This window comes from Microcebus murinus, chromosome 5, assembly GCF_040939455.1.
Source record: "Microcebus murinus isolate Inina chromosome 5, M.murinus_Inina_mat1.0, whole genome shotgun sequence".
In the NCBI taxonomy this organism is placed as follows: domain Eukaryota; kingdom Metazoa; phylum Chordata; class Mammalia; order Primates; family Cheirogaleidae; genus Microcebus; species Microcebus murinus.
In genome coordinates, this window is record NC_134108.1 from 88122882 (window position 1) to 88138176 (window position 15295).

A 15295-nucleotide genomic window follows, 5' to 3' on the forward strand; every position below is an offset into this window, starting at 1 on the left:
CAGGAAAAATTTCTATCTATTTTGTGGATTTTCTGTGTAACATTTAAAAAGTGTAGAAGTGAAGAAGTAAAATGAAATACTCTTCCCAAACCAATTAGTAAAGCTATTCTTCATAAATAGATATAATAGTACTATATACTTATCATTTGAAATAGTTATCTTTTAGTGGTGATTAATTTATGTCAATCCATATCTGCACTGGATGAGAATGATCTCCTTTGTGCTAATTTAACAATTCAATATATATTTATTGAATGACTACTCTATGGAATACACTATGCTAAGTCCCATAGGCAAAGTGATTACGATATAGTTTTTGCTTTTCAGAAGCTTAAATTCTACAAAGAGAGAAAATTGTAGAAAAATAAATATAGCACATTTTTAGAAATTCTAAGTAGTAGTGACCAAAAACAACAGGCTATTGGAATTCAGGGGACTAAGAGTTACCATCTGGTTAGTAGGAACAGGAAAAGCTTCCTGAAGATAGTATTGTCTATACTGACCTTGAAGAATCAGTAGCATTTCAACAGATGAAAATGGGGAAAACATAGGGAATTCAGGAAAAAACATAGGGAATTGAGGCCCTGAAGACATGTACCTACCCCCATCCCTGGCTCCTCTAGCTCATTGCTGGAAGACACAAACAAAAATAAAATGGTACAAAACAAAACAAATTAGAACTCCCTTGCCTCCTTTTGGAAGCTAGAGCTCTTGAGTCTGAATAAAAAGTTAAGGTGAATGAAGCCGTATTTATATAATCTTGGTAGAGGACCAAAAGCCTGATAAGTAAAAAGAAATTTGCATCCTATGAGGCACCTGTGGCAATATGACCTTGGTTTAATTTTTATGGTTCTTCAGGAAGCAGTCTCCATGTAACACAAAAGGAAATGACTATTAATTTAATAAAAACTAATGATGAAATAATATTAGGAAGATAGGCATAGGGAGAAATACGAGAAAGAATCTATAATAGAACTAAATCTTAACTACCTAAATGGCCAGTCAATAGAAAATGACTAAAATTCATAAATCAAGCAACATTAAGTTAACCATATTACTTAATAACACAAAAATAAGTACTAAAATAATAGATGAAAAGACTGAAAGAACACTGGAGGTTGAAGAAGAACAAGATAAGAAGCTACTAGTTTTGGGACATAAACCCTCTAGTACTATTTTAAAATAATCTACATGTAATTTTTTAATAAATATTAAAGTTAACTTTGTAATTTTTTAAAGTTTTAAATTCAATAGGACTCAAATAGAATATTCAAAGGTCAATTAGAGAAACTATTCGATGCTATAGTGCAAAAATATGATGAAATGAAAAAATAGAAGAAATGGAAGTTGGTTTTAGAAACCCTAATATGTAAATAATAGCATTATTTAAAAAGTAAACCTGATAGAAAAGAAGAAATAAATAAAATTTTCAAAACTTCCTAAGTTGATAAAAAAAATTAGTCTTTGGATGAAATGGGCTCAAAAGTCTTAATCAAGATTAATGTGGAAACTATCACATCTAGACATTTTCTGTTGAAATTTTTGAACAAGATTTAGAAAGAGAGATTTATAAGCCTCCATACTGAAATGAAATTATGAATTGATAGGATGGGGTGGAAGTGCTTTCCAGTGATGCACCAGAACCAGAGTCAGAAAATCTGAAGGATTTTTCAGAACTATGGAGTAATTGAGATGGATGGCTAGGGTTTAAAGTCAATGACCACAAAGGGAAATAAAACTAAATCATTTACAGAGTGATTGATAACTGGAGTGTGTAATTGCTAGCTTGCTTGCACATGCTGCAATGACAAAATCTGGTTAGCTTTGTTAGTGTAATTTAGTCAGGTAATGAAACTCACTATACATCATTATTTTAATTAAGAGATTTAAAAATTATACAATGTGCAAGAAATAAAAGGTCTTTATTTCACTCCTTCTTTTCTTCTTTCCTCTTCCCTTTCTTTCTTTCATTTAGTTATTTTTCTTTTAAGAAATGCTTCCATCTTTTTTGTTGAAAGTTGGCTACATTTTAAGGATCCTGTACTTTATAGTTTCTACCTTAATTATGATTATTATTAGGAGAAAAAAACTCCCAGTAGGGTTGTAACAAATATGTTAGCACCACCATTAGAGTATCACAATTGTTCTTATCTAACCAAATATTTTCAAAAGAAAAATATATTTTGAATTTATTAAATTGTCTTCATTATAATTTTTTCTTCAATATTACTGATGAAAATTCTAAATAAATCTTAGAGTAAGTGTTGCTACCTCAATGATATGCTGATTTTAATTAATAAACATTAATAGCTGATCCATGAAATAATATTCAAGGTTATGTGGGAATTGCTAATCTAGCAAAACGTTATATGGTCACCAAGCAAACATAAAACTAAACCAAGGTCACATTGTATAAAATCTTATTAGTGAAAAAGATATCAAAGTTATTCAAATTGGTTGCTAATAGGTCTTTCTACCATTTTCTGCCTCAGGGGTACGATGATGGCTATGGGGGTGAATATGAGGACCCGACCTATGAGGCTTATGATAATAGCTATGCGACCCAAACGCAAAGGTAAGGCATTTGCTGTCTAAAGCATCCTTCTCAGGATTATCTCTAATCCTGCTATTTTGTTTCTTGAATCTGAGTATCAATTATTATTATGTGAGAGTTTCTAGCAGTGATTTTTTTCCATTATCTTTCTGAATTATTAAGTTGCTTACAAGACTGTGAGAGGTAAAATATAATAATCTTGCAATTGCAAACATTGAAATAGTAGTGTGTCATTCTGAGACTAGATGATTATCATAATCCATGAACTCATCAAACAAGCTGGTATTTAACTAAATACTCTTATTTTTAGAGGTTTTTTTCTTTTTTTTAGTAAACTTGTAGTTAAGACAATGATAAAAGCAAAGCAAGAAGGTTTTATTTCCTAAAACGTAATTTGTATTAGTAAAACAAAAGATAGGAAACTACTATCAGTACTCTGAAAAGAGGAAAATTCTTAAAACATCTTATGGAACCAAGAATTCTTTACCTTTTTGATGAATCTATTAATGATTTTTGGGGAAAAAAAATATATATCTTTAGATTGACTCAAAATCTGTGATATTAATGAATTTTTCATTCTTCAAAGTCAGATTTATTGAGGTGTTATTTGCATATGATAAAATTTACCCTTTCAGAGTAAATTTGTGTGAGTTTGGCAAATGCAAACTATTGTGTAAGCACCACGAAAATTAGGATATAATGCATTTTCATCACCCAGGCCCTGAAAATCACCATCTGTTTTCTGTTACCACAGTCTTGCCTTTTCTAGAATGTCATATAAGTAGAAACAAAGCAATATGTAGCCTTTTGAGTTTGGTTTTTAAGTTTTGGCAATTATGAATGAAATTGTATAAAACAAATGCATTTTTAGAAAATTGAGTCATCTAAGATTTTCCTAAAAACCAGTTACAAATTTCATATGAAAATAGAGGGAGTCCATGTGATAGTTAAGTGATTCTCCCCTTTATGTGACTGACAGAAGCTAATTGAAGTAATTGTTGCAAAATCATTATAGCATTGATCATTTATTGACCAACTTTATTTATACACAAGAAGACTTAACTAACAAGTCTCCTTAAAGAGTTATTAAGTAATATTTGAGGGTCTGGAGGGGGCAAAGAAAGAAACAACTTTAAGGTCATTATGGAGTGGAAAAAATATACATGTACAAAAGTTTGGGTTTTCCAATGGCCCAAGGGACAATATAATAAAAGGAGTAAAGGGAAATTTTGTTTAGGAAGAATACTGTGGGCAATTAAGAAAAAAGGTGACTGTGAACTGTTACATTTAAAGCTAAATATGAGTTAAGATACCACTGTGGAAATAACCACCTTCAATGTCGAGTAATTGGTTAATTTGTAGTAGGTTATATAGAGAAGCCATTATGAACAAAGTGCTTCCACTATGGATAACATCTGAATAATCCCAATTCCATATTGGAACACAGCAGAGTATTGTGTGGAAACTGGCTACATATTTAAAACATTTGTTAATATTTTCAGTCAAATTGTTAGTTCATCATTGCATGTTAATACATAAAATAGTGATAACAGACTTCTATAACTTGCTTCAGAAATCTTTGATAGAAAACATAACTACCACACACTACAAACACAATTAGAATGGACTAAAATAATTCCCTGATTTAGCTCTGTAGAGCTACATTTAGATCATAGAGATTTTGGAATAATTTTATGAAAATGAGGGACATTCTATGTCCTTCTTCTGGTAATATTTAAATGGGCTTAACTAACCCCTAAGAGACAGGATGAAGAAAAATATAGGAGTAGGATAATTTATCTTTGAATATTTGAAAAGTGACTACTATAATTATTGAACAAATTTATTTATAAAAAGCAGTGGTAATATAGGATAACTTGGGAAAAAATATTTTATATTCTTTTAATGAAGTGTCATTTGTATGGAAAAAGACATTTTCTATGCACTTCTGCTGCATTCTTCTTCCCCTTTCCTATCCACTAAATTTTTTATGGCTAAATTCTTCCTATCTTTCCAGATCTAGCTCAAAAGCCAATTCTTCCAAAAAGTCTTACCTTAACCTTTTGTTTGGGAATGATCGATTTCTGTCCTGAATTCGAATAGCACCACATCTTTAGTTTTCTATAGACTTTCTCTGGCTCATACTGGGATTATTTGTATACATGGCACTTACATCCTTACTACTTGCCCCAAATCCTTGTCTGATCCACCCTCATATCCCTCACAATACCAAGCACTGGGTCTCTCATGGGATGTGTGCTGAAATGATGATTGTTGAATACATGAATGTCAGGCCTAATATATTCTATTCTACACTATAAGGACACAAAATAAGAGCCTCAGTTCGCAAAGAGAATACAAAATTCAGAATTATATGTCTAACATTTACTGGCAAAATACATACATGATTCTCAGATAATTTAGTGCTAAACCAGAAGGGACCAAAAAAACTCATGAAATAAGTTGCAATGATACTAATGCTATGTATTACAATAATTATATAATGATAAAGTAATGATAAAATGTCTATTTTGGTCAAAATCATACCTTCAATACTAGCAGAGTCTCTGGAGCACTAGAGGTTCTCAATAAAGATTTTTTGTATGAATGAGTAAAAAATAAATAAATGCATTAATGAGTATGAGTGAACTATTTTTTTCAAGAAAGTCTATGAGGAAGAATTTTTTAATATAATACTATTTGTAATAGAAATGGATAGACATTGAAGTATTTATTAAATAATATATTTAATGCCTACCTTTTATATTATTTCTATTGTTCCAACTATACTGGCAGAAAGTAAGACTAATGATTCAGTTAAATAAGCGCTTATTAAGTGATTGTGTTAAATAGTATACTAATCATACATTGACAATACATATTGTTTAATTTTTAAATATATTTTAATATACTTGCTTTGAATAATTTTTTTGAAGAATCATTTTCAAGCTGCATATATGTATAACATATATATATTTAAACAAATATAAGTTGAACAATGGAAAGTTAATCAAGTATTAGGAATTAGGAGTGAGAGAAAGCTTATTTCCTACAAGAATCAGACTAGTATTGTGTTTTTTTTCAAGTGGTGGCATTTTACTTTGACTATGAAATGTAAGATTTGGGTTGATGAAGGGAAATGTTTACTAAAGAAGTAAAATAAAAAGAAATATATATGCATAAAACTCCAGCATTTACAAACAGTGTGAATATTATTTTGGCATTGTTGAGTTCTAAATCAGAAGAAATGCTGATTTAGAGTCTTGAAGATAAAACAATGGAATATGTGTGACTTAGCAGAACTGAAATAATAGAAATCTTTAGAGAAAATGGCCTTTAATTGACTAGTTAGCACAGGTGAACACAGAACTTGTGGAGATTATAAAGTAGAATCTGGCAGGTGCCTAAATGGAATAATTATATCATCCTCAATAGAGATTCTGGGGAAGTTCACAAGGTAACAACCCTACAAAGGTTCACCTGGAGTTCAGGAGCTATAACAGCTTTAATTAATCCCCAGTTATCTTGTAAGGTATCATTAGTTATGGAAAATTTCAAATGGATCAGAAAAGGTACTTCAAAGATTCCTCAGGAGGCAGCTTAACTGAATGACATATTAATGGCTGGTAAAGATGATATGAGGAATTTCTGACCATCTTTTTCTCTTGCTCTGTGCCTGTGAAGAGAGAAAGTAAAGAAAGAGATTGATGAGTTTATTATTCCAGCTTCAAATTGCAGGACTAGTATTGCAGTTTCCAGGGGAACTCACTTACTTGAAGTCTTTGGCTTAAGACAAGTTATAGCCTGTGATTAACACCTTTAATTGGACCAAACGTTTAAATTCTATTCATGTTTCGATACCCTATTTTTTTTTTTACGTACTCCTTAAAGGCATTAACATCTTCAGAGATCCACCTTTTGATATCATGTAAATTCACAGGGTTTTGGCGACATTTCCCAATGACCAAAGTTTAGAAAAAAATCTATATGCAAAACGAAATCATACATACAGAAAAAAGTAACTTTCATTTACTTCCATACAAATGGTACTATTGCAAATAAAAATCAGAAGACCAGTTCTGATCTTCAATTCTAACAGTACTTTATTTGGATATGAAATGTTAAAGACATATAATTTTCCCGTGTAAATTTTTAACTTTAAAATGAAAGCCTTTGCTTTCTCTGAAGTACAAATCAGATGAGGAACTCCCACAACCTCGGAAAAGAAGCTGCCCTTTTGTGGATTAATAAACGAATGTGCTTACAGGGAAAAGATAAATCTACCTCTGAAATATAAGGCAGTAGTTGTCAAAGTTTTCTAGCATGAACACCGTTTTTAAATATCTATAACTGTCAAGACCCACAGGTAAGGGGAAGAAAATGATACTCTTAACTTAGGACAATTTGAGGAGAGTTTAATAAAGGGACTATATTCAGCTGCAGACTATCCCTAGTACCCCACCTCACTCTCTTCCCTCCCTCCAGTTGCTTACCTTTGTTCCCACTGTGGACTCATTAGAAAGCAGAGGGCAGGAGAGCCAATAGATGGCGCTGCCAGTCATCATTCCCCAGGTAGAGAGGCAGCTGGAGGGGAGAATGAAAGTGGGAAGGCAAATGGAAGAGGTCCAGCACAATATCCAAAATTTGTGTAACACTTCAGCAACTAGTAATTGTACATATTAGTGTCAGTTGCTTGAAGATATAAATAATGACATGAAAGTGTTAGGCAATCAGTAATGCTTTCAAATGAATTTGTATTTTACTTATGAAAAAGCATCTATATACTAAAAAAAAACTAAAAAGTCAGAATATACAGTGAACATACATATATACATTTGGTGGACAAATGGGTTCTCACATCCCTTGCACAACTTCTAAGCTCCTCAAGGGTCAGAGCCTACAGGTGGGTACCACTGCTTTGTTGTTCAGAGGCTATTTAGAACTAATAGTTTATAATAGTTAACAGTAGTTTTATGTTAGCTGCCATGCTAAGTGTTTAGGGGTGGGTGCTTTATCACATTTAATCCTTACAACAACACATGAGGCAGGTATTTTTCCCCCATTTTATATAAAGAAAAATTGAATTTTAGAAATGCCAGGTGACTTTTCCAAGTACACTCAAGTAGCGAATGTTGGATTTGAACCCATGTCTCCTAAGTTCAGAGCCTTAGACATAAAGACTAACATACTGCCTGAAAATTTGAATCAATTCAGACTTTTGCTATTTACCTAAATAGGCCAGAGACAATATGTATTTAATATAATAAAAATGTAGGGAGTTAGTTGGATGCTTTTCAAAAAGTTCTGAACAAGGGACACTTCTAAGCATGAAAAAAAATTAAATTATTTAGCTGTTTTCTTAAGCTATTAATTTAATGTGAACCCTCATATTTCATACTGAGTATACAGAAACCTTTCCAATGAAAACTTAAGTGTGAGGCACTGTAGTTACTCAGTAATTAAATAAAAGTTATTAGGTATATAACAACTTGTCTTATTCATTTAAGTAGCACTGTTCACTGTAAAGTGATTCACCCTCATTTTGTAATTCACTTCTCTTATGTCTCAATGCTATAGTCAATGACAAGATTGAATTTACAGAAGGTTATTGGATTTGAAGTATTTTCCCACAGTTATTCTATAATTTAGTTGTATTTTCCTGCCATCTACAGACCTCTGCATGCATAAACAATATATATTTGATATTGTTTAAATTTACCTTAACAAAAGGAGAATCTAGCTCTTGATACACACTAGTTTTTTTATTTTTTAGTCCCTACTTGACATATTTATTTTAGGCACTTAGGATAAGTGCCTAGGATGCTATGAGTTTTAAGAAGGGAACAATGTGTTTCCTTAAATTATTGGTTATTTATTCACTTCATTTGTTGATTTTTTTATTAATTTAAAGTTAATTTCTATGATAACAACTACTCACCTAAGCAGTCAATTTCTATTTAAAAATATACGATTAAAGTACTTTTCATGAAACTCTAATAAGAAGAGTTAGAAAAACCATTTTCCCTATGAAAGAAACATTTTCCCATATGAATGACAAGTCTCCCAAGAGGATCTAAGGCAATGTCCCAGTTAGGCACTAAAACCTGCTTAATCATTTACTGAAATCAAAGCATGCCAATGTGCCAGCCATTTCTCCTCACCAGATTAGTTTAGAATTGGAGACATGCATCAGGGAGTAAGATGATATTGGGAAACCCTGGTAATACATACATAATCAGAGCTTCAGAAATGGGAAGAGTTAGATCAAAGAACCTGATGTGTTGCAAAACGTCCAGCATTCAGGCCAGTTAAAAAACCTAAAGTGAAATTCTGGTTTCAATGGTAGGTGAGGGGAAGCCTAGCTCCACCTAAAAAAAAGAAACTAATTTAACATATAAAAATATACTTAAGGGGTCAGGTAGTTTCATGAATGTATGTGCTTGTAAAAGTATACAATAAGGAGTGGTGGAGACTGTGGCAAATTAGAAAGTATGTGTCCTATCTAAAGCAGCTATCTTTTGTTCATCTTTAGGGTATTGTGGCCACATCCATGTATAAAGGGGGGGCAGTAGTACTGGTTCTTTTTTTCTTCCCCAAGAAAAGCTGGAAATCTAGGTTTTTCAGTTATTATTTCTGCATAAGAAATGACCTCAAAGCCTAGTGGTATAAAACAACCATTTCTACTATGCTCATGAATTTTGTGCATCAGAAATTTTAACAAGGCACAAGAGTGACTTGGTCCTGCTCCAGTGTGTCTCTGGCATCAGCTGGGAGAGCTCAGAAACCAAGGAAGACTCCACAGCTGGGGGCTGGAATCATCCAAAGAATCTTCATATCATATCTAGCAGTTAATGCTGGTACCTTAATTAGGGCTGTTGTTTGGAACACTTGTATAGCGTTTTCCATGTCACTTAGACTTCCTCAAAGCATGGCAGCTCAGGACACCAGATATGAGTATCCCAAAGAGCAAAACAGAGGCAGCACTGCTTTTTATGAATTAGCCTCTTTCTGTTAGTTACAAACAAGTCACAAGTCCATCCAGATTCAAGAGGAGGAATATTAGACATTACCAGTCAAGAGGAGGAATATTAGACATTACCAGTCAATTACCAGACATTACCAGACATTACACCAGTCAATGACTGGTGTAATTCAAGGATGGAAAAGATCATTTAGCCAATTTTTGTAATATATAATCTGCTGTATCAGTTTTTCAGTGCAATACCCTGATTTTTAGATGCTGGCAACTAATTTAAAGAAATTAAACACTTTGGCAATTGAATCAGACGTGTCTATAGAGAGTCATGGCCATTATTTTCTAAATTCTGCTCTATACAAAATAATCAGGATAGAGAAGTCAGTATACAGAAAATGCTTCAGGGAACTAGTAACAAGCGGTCCTTCAGAACAGCTCTTTGAAGACACTGTGTGGTCTGTGAAGGATGTCCTAAAATCCAGGGGACTATTTGTGAACAATTAGGGAACAAGACAGACATTCAATGAAATACATAGCATGTCATAAGTACTATGCTAGAAGGATGTCCTAGAGGATATGAAAGAATGTAGGAGGCCATCTACGTGGAAGATTAAGAGAAAACACCAGAAGGCTCACCAGTAGAGCTGATGCCAAACTGAGATTTGACTAGTAAGTAATATTTAGCCAGGCAAGGGCATCAAGAAGTGCAAAGGCAATGAAATTAGAATATGATTTATTATTAAAGAAGTACATGTCCTTCAGGAGGATCAGATTATAAGACATTTGAGTGTGTAGTTGGAGTAATAGAAAGGAAACAAGAAAAGTTAAATACAGCTCTCAAAAATAAGGAAGAGTTGATATTTGGATACAGTCTGAGGTTCTCATTCAGCCTAGAAGTTGATAAAGTCAAATTCATCTTTGGAGAAAAATCATGATCATCTTTTTTCTGTAACAGGCCAATTTGGTCATCTGAGTTCAAGTTCTCCACTAGTAGCTATTCCATTGCTTTCCTGAACAACCTTTCTGTACTTTCATTGCTTTTTAGGTTTCTTAGTCAATTTGTATTTAAAAAAAAAAAGCAACCTTTGGGTCTTTGCACTTGCACACAGGTAATGAGAGAAGGGAAATATTTTTCTTCTGACACTATGGTCAAAATGGGAAAGATGGGTCTTTGTGATCTTTAAACTGTAGAGTTGGAAAAACAAAAACAAGACTCACATTATATCCTGGGAGGACCTCAGAAAAGGGAATAGAATTTGTCTAGGAGGAAGAATGTGGGATAGAGTTAAAAGAAGATGGAGATAGTATTCATTTTCCATAATTACAATTCCCTTTTTAATAACCTCAACATCTTTTTTTACTGTTTCATTAAGTTAGTGTTTATTAAGAGTTTGATATTTGCTAGGTGCTGGAAATAGAATGGTAACCAAATATGATAAAATAACAGGTTCATAATCCTATAGTTGAAATACTGTGGACCAGATATTTCATATGCAGAATTGTTTGTATTTTAGAAAAGAAATACAATGTATATAGTATATATTGCATATCACCCCCAGTGATATCTGGGCCAAAAATATATGTTAATATTATTGTATTGAATATGTGAATAACTACACTACGCAAGATATAAATAAATAGCTTCATATAAATTTAGGTCATAATTTTGGTGCCTAATTATTTTAGATACCCAATTTAAGAAAAACACTTTTGGTTTCAGAGCTTTTGGATTTGGAGTCTGAAGATAAATAATTGTGAACTTGTGTTACATAATATTCACTAAAATTAAATTATAGGAAATGTATGAAAGGCACAAAAGAGAAGTCTGAAGGGCTAGGCAGACAACAGGAGCATTTCCAAAGGTAGTAAATTTCTAATAATAGTAATAATAGGCACAATACTGAGCATTTGCTTTGTGCCAGAAGCCTATATTAGGTATTTCACTAACATTATCTAATGAGGTAGATAGTTTTATCCTCATGTTACAGGTAAAGAAACAGGGCTAAGAATGTTTCCCATTATCAGGACTTTATAGTCCTGATAAGTAAAAGGTCCAAATTCTAAACTATAATAGTTCTGTCCAATTCCAAAGAATGGACCTTTTATACTAATCTCATATTGTTTCCCAAATACTTTATACCTTTTTTTAAACACGTCAGCTGATCAGGAAATTCTTAAACTGAAGTAACATCTACTTCTCTGTAATTTCCATTTATATACATTGGTTTATAATCTGCCCTGTGAATCTAAATAAATCTAGCTTGTTTTTTGCTCTCACATAGCAGCCTTTTTTAAAGAATATAATGCCCCTCTATCAATATCCAATCCGCAGTGTGGTAGAGCATCCTTGGTTACAATTCTTCACTCCTCCTTGCATTCATGTCCTTTGCTGTGTGATTTTCCAGTTCCTCTCAAAAAAGGGACAGAATATATTTTCCTGAATTCTTACTGTCATGTATCTTGCTTAGACTAATATAATAATGTCACTTCTAAACCTAGGCCTTAGGAGATCTATGTGTTTCCCTCTTGCCTTTTTGCCATTACCACGAGAAGAGCTCCCCCCGCCCCCCGTAGCTGTTCTTCACTTAATCTGGGCTCCAGAATGAACACATGTGGAGCCCAGACATCAGGGAGGGCCAAGCCCAGCTCCGCCCATAGCTTGGAACAGAGCCCCCAGTAGCCCCATCCTAGATCAGCCAACCTCCAGCCAGACCAAAAACTCATGAGCTAAATAATTGCTTATTGTTGTAGGATGCTCATCATTTGTTGTTGTTTGTTATGCAGTGTTATTTGTACCAGTAACAAACTGGTATCCAGTCAGTGTAAATGTCCACATAAGACATGGTGTTCTTCAACTCTTCTTTGAATATCATGATCCCCATTTCACCAAGTATGTTAGTTCTCTTCTATTAATAAAAAACATTTCAGTGGTTCAAGTGTCCCATCTTAAAACTTGGTCAGTGTTCTTGGGTTATATTATACTAGATTAGAGAGAGTTGGCTGGCACAAAGAAATGGCACTGTTGACATCCTGTGCTGCTTGCTTCAAAGCTCTTCAACATAATCTGACTATGTGATTTTCTTAAGTGGCTATGCCACATTATTGGGTTCTATTGAACTTGTTTTCAGCTGAAACCTCAGTTCTTTCTCAATGAACTGCTGTCAAGCCAGTTCTAACACCATCTTGCATGTTTGCAATTGATTTTTTTTAACCTAAACACAGAAATGTACATTTATCTCTATGACATTTCACCTTGTTGTTTAGGCCTCTTATTGTTAGTTTTGAACTACCTTTTTGAATACTAATTCTTAAAACAAGCATACCAGTTATACTTCTGGTACATCTTATATTTATTTCTTTATTAAAGTACTTTTCGAGGAAGTTTTTAGGGAAACAGAATACCAAGAACAAAATTCAGAAGAAATCATTAAATCGACAATGACCACTAATTAAAATTCCATGAGAATAGTTGTGAATGTAATCTATGTGACTATACTTTCAGGCAGCTTACAAATTATTAACATAGAAATTATGTAGTTTTTCAAAATTATTCATTCATTTATTAAACAAAAATTCGTTGAACGTCATTATTCTGGACCTATGTATACAGAAACAAAGCATAGCCTGGACTTTGATTTGTTCCCGGTTAGTGTAATTTTTTTTTCTTTATGTAGTGTTAACCTGAACTTCTGTATCAGAAACATTATAAATGACATTACAGATCTCTGGACCCCTGCTGAGGCCAGTTGAATCAGAATCTGAAGAATGGGGCTCAGGAATTTTTTGAGGACAGTATCCTGTGATGTTTATATACACTAGATATTAAGAACCATTGTGCTAGAGGAAGAGACATTGATTTTTTTTAAAGAGCGCTATTATAATGAGAGCTGGTCTACATGAAGATGTGAGCAAAGTCTTACTGAAGACAAGAGGGAAAGGACAACCACCTTGCCTGGGAGATTGGGTAACTCCTTACAAGAAGCTGAACACTGAGCTGGATCCCAGGATGAATACTTTCCCAGGTGAAGAAGCAAGGGAAGTTCCTTCTAAACAAAGATTACCATGGTCAGGGGCATAGGATCATGAAAGATTTCATGTCTTTGGGAGATACTCCACCATGTCTGTGTGTGAGGTGGGTTAAGAGGGGAGTGATAGAGGAGAAGCTAGGTAGGTGATTATAAAATAGAAAAGGTACCTGTGCTCTGTGCTAAGGAATTATCACTCAAAGTCGGGATTAGAGCAAAGGGAGACATGAAAATACATAATTATAATTCAGTTCAAAGCATTCTGCAATCGTGGTACATGAAGACAAGCAGTTAAAATTCTGATGTCTTTTCTCTTTGCAATAATTCAGCATTATTACTAATGTTTACTAGTAAGCAGGCTTCATAATGCTTCTAATCACAACAGTTAAAGCCTCACTTGACTTATGTTACATTCCCAGAGTTTCTGGATAAATGCGGCCTTTGTCAAAACAGAATCATTGTTATCAATTCACATATTATTTCTTCTGACTCTATTATATTTATTTAAATTTCCAAAGTCTGGTACATGAAAATAACCCTGTATTTAATGAGTAGCAAGTGTTTGGGAGCATTATACAGCACAAGTGAGATTCCATTTGTGATTCGAGTGAGGAAGAATATAAATCATTATTAACACATAGCCATAGTGTAGCTTGCACCAATGAACTCATTCGCAGATTAATATTATTGAAATAATTAGAAATTATACTGATGTTTACAGCACTGAAATTCTACTGATACTCATGAATTATGAGTCAGCCAAAGAAATGTGTGTTTATGGTTAAAATTATGTCCATTTCAAACTAGGGTTCAATAACTTCTATGTATTTGTACCAAAGGCATGTAACAGTTCATTTAATAATGTCATGTACCATTGAGCATAATTAATCAGTCAGTTGACGATCTTATTTATAGAAAATAATTGTTATGTTGTAACGATAATTCCACACAATAAAACAAAAGATTAATGGTTTTGTTATAAAATCCTCACCCTCATTTATATAATAGTCAAAGTAAATAAAATGCAAGCTAAATTAACAATAAATGATTAAAGAGAGTTTATAAAGGGAGACCATTTGCAAAAATGTACGTACAGTGTTAAATCCAAAAAGCAAAAACATATAAATATAGTTCTGTCTCATTTGGAGCATTAGGTTAAAATATCCATTTTCTATAAAGATCATTGCAAAGCTGATCATAATTCTATACTAGATGCCTTGTATAGATCATCTATCTTGATCCCTAATCTATGAGCAGAACAAATATGTCACTTCCCTCATAAATAATCAGCCTATATTTCATCCTGTGAACATTAAATACCACCAACTGAAACTTAAGAGGGCATGTATGGTTATTTCATGTTTCAGAATATTTCAAGATGATGAAATCTCTCTCAGCACTGCAACCTTTATGAATATGAAAAAGAGGAGCTTTATGTCTGTGCCTTCATTGATTGAATGATCACCTGTTATTAATATTAATAGTTATTGAGCACCTGATGCGTACTAGGCATTTATCATGGGACTATCACAGGTTATCTCATTAATACTTGAGGTAGATATCATTATCACCTGTATTAAAGGTGAGAAAACTAGAGTTAAGAGAGATTAAATGATTTGTCCCAGATGACATGCTCATAAAACAGAAAATAGCTGCTCTCAATTTTAATTTTAAATACCCTTTTCTTGGTATTCTGTATATCATTTTTAGAAGAAATACTGATTTTCCTCCAAATGGATC

At 33.1% G+C, this 15295-nt stretch overlaps 1 protein-coding gene across 2 annotated transcripts in view; it reads left to right on the top strand.

Moving 5' to 3' along the window:
* KHDRBS2 (KH RNA binding domain containing, signal transduction associated 2) overlaps positions 1–15295 on the top strand; it is a 533034-nt gene that overhangs the window by 477675 nt on the left and 40064 nt on the right. For both annotated transcript variants that reach the window (XR_012919310.1, XM_076003252.1), the window contains exon 7: positions 2493–2575. Coding sequence is in view for 1 of the 2 variants with exons in the window: in XM_076003252.1 (XP_075859367.1) it covers positions 2493–2575 (83 nt within the window). In the remaining variant the exon portion in view is untranslated. The remainder of the gene's footprint in view (positions 1–2492; positions 2576–15295) is intronic.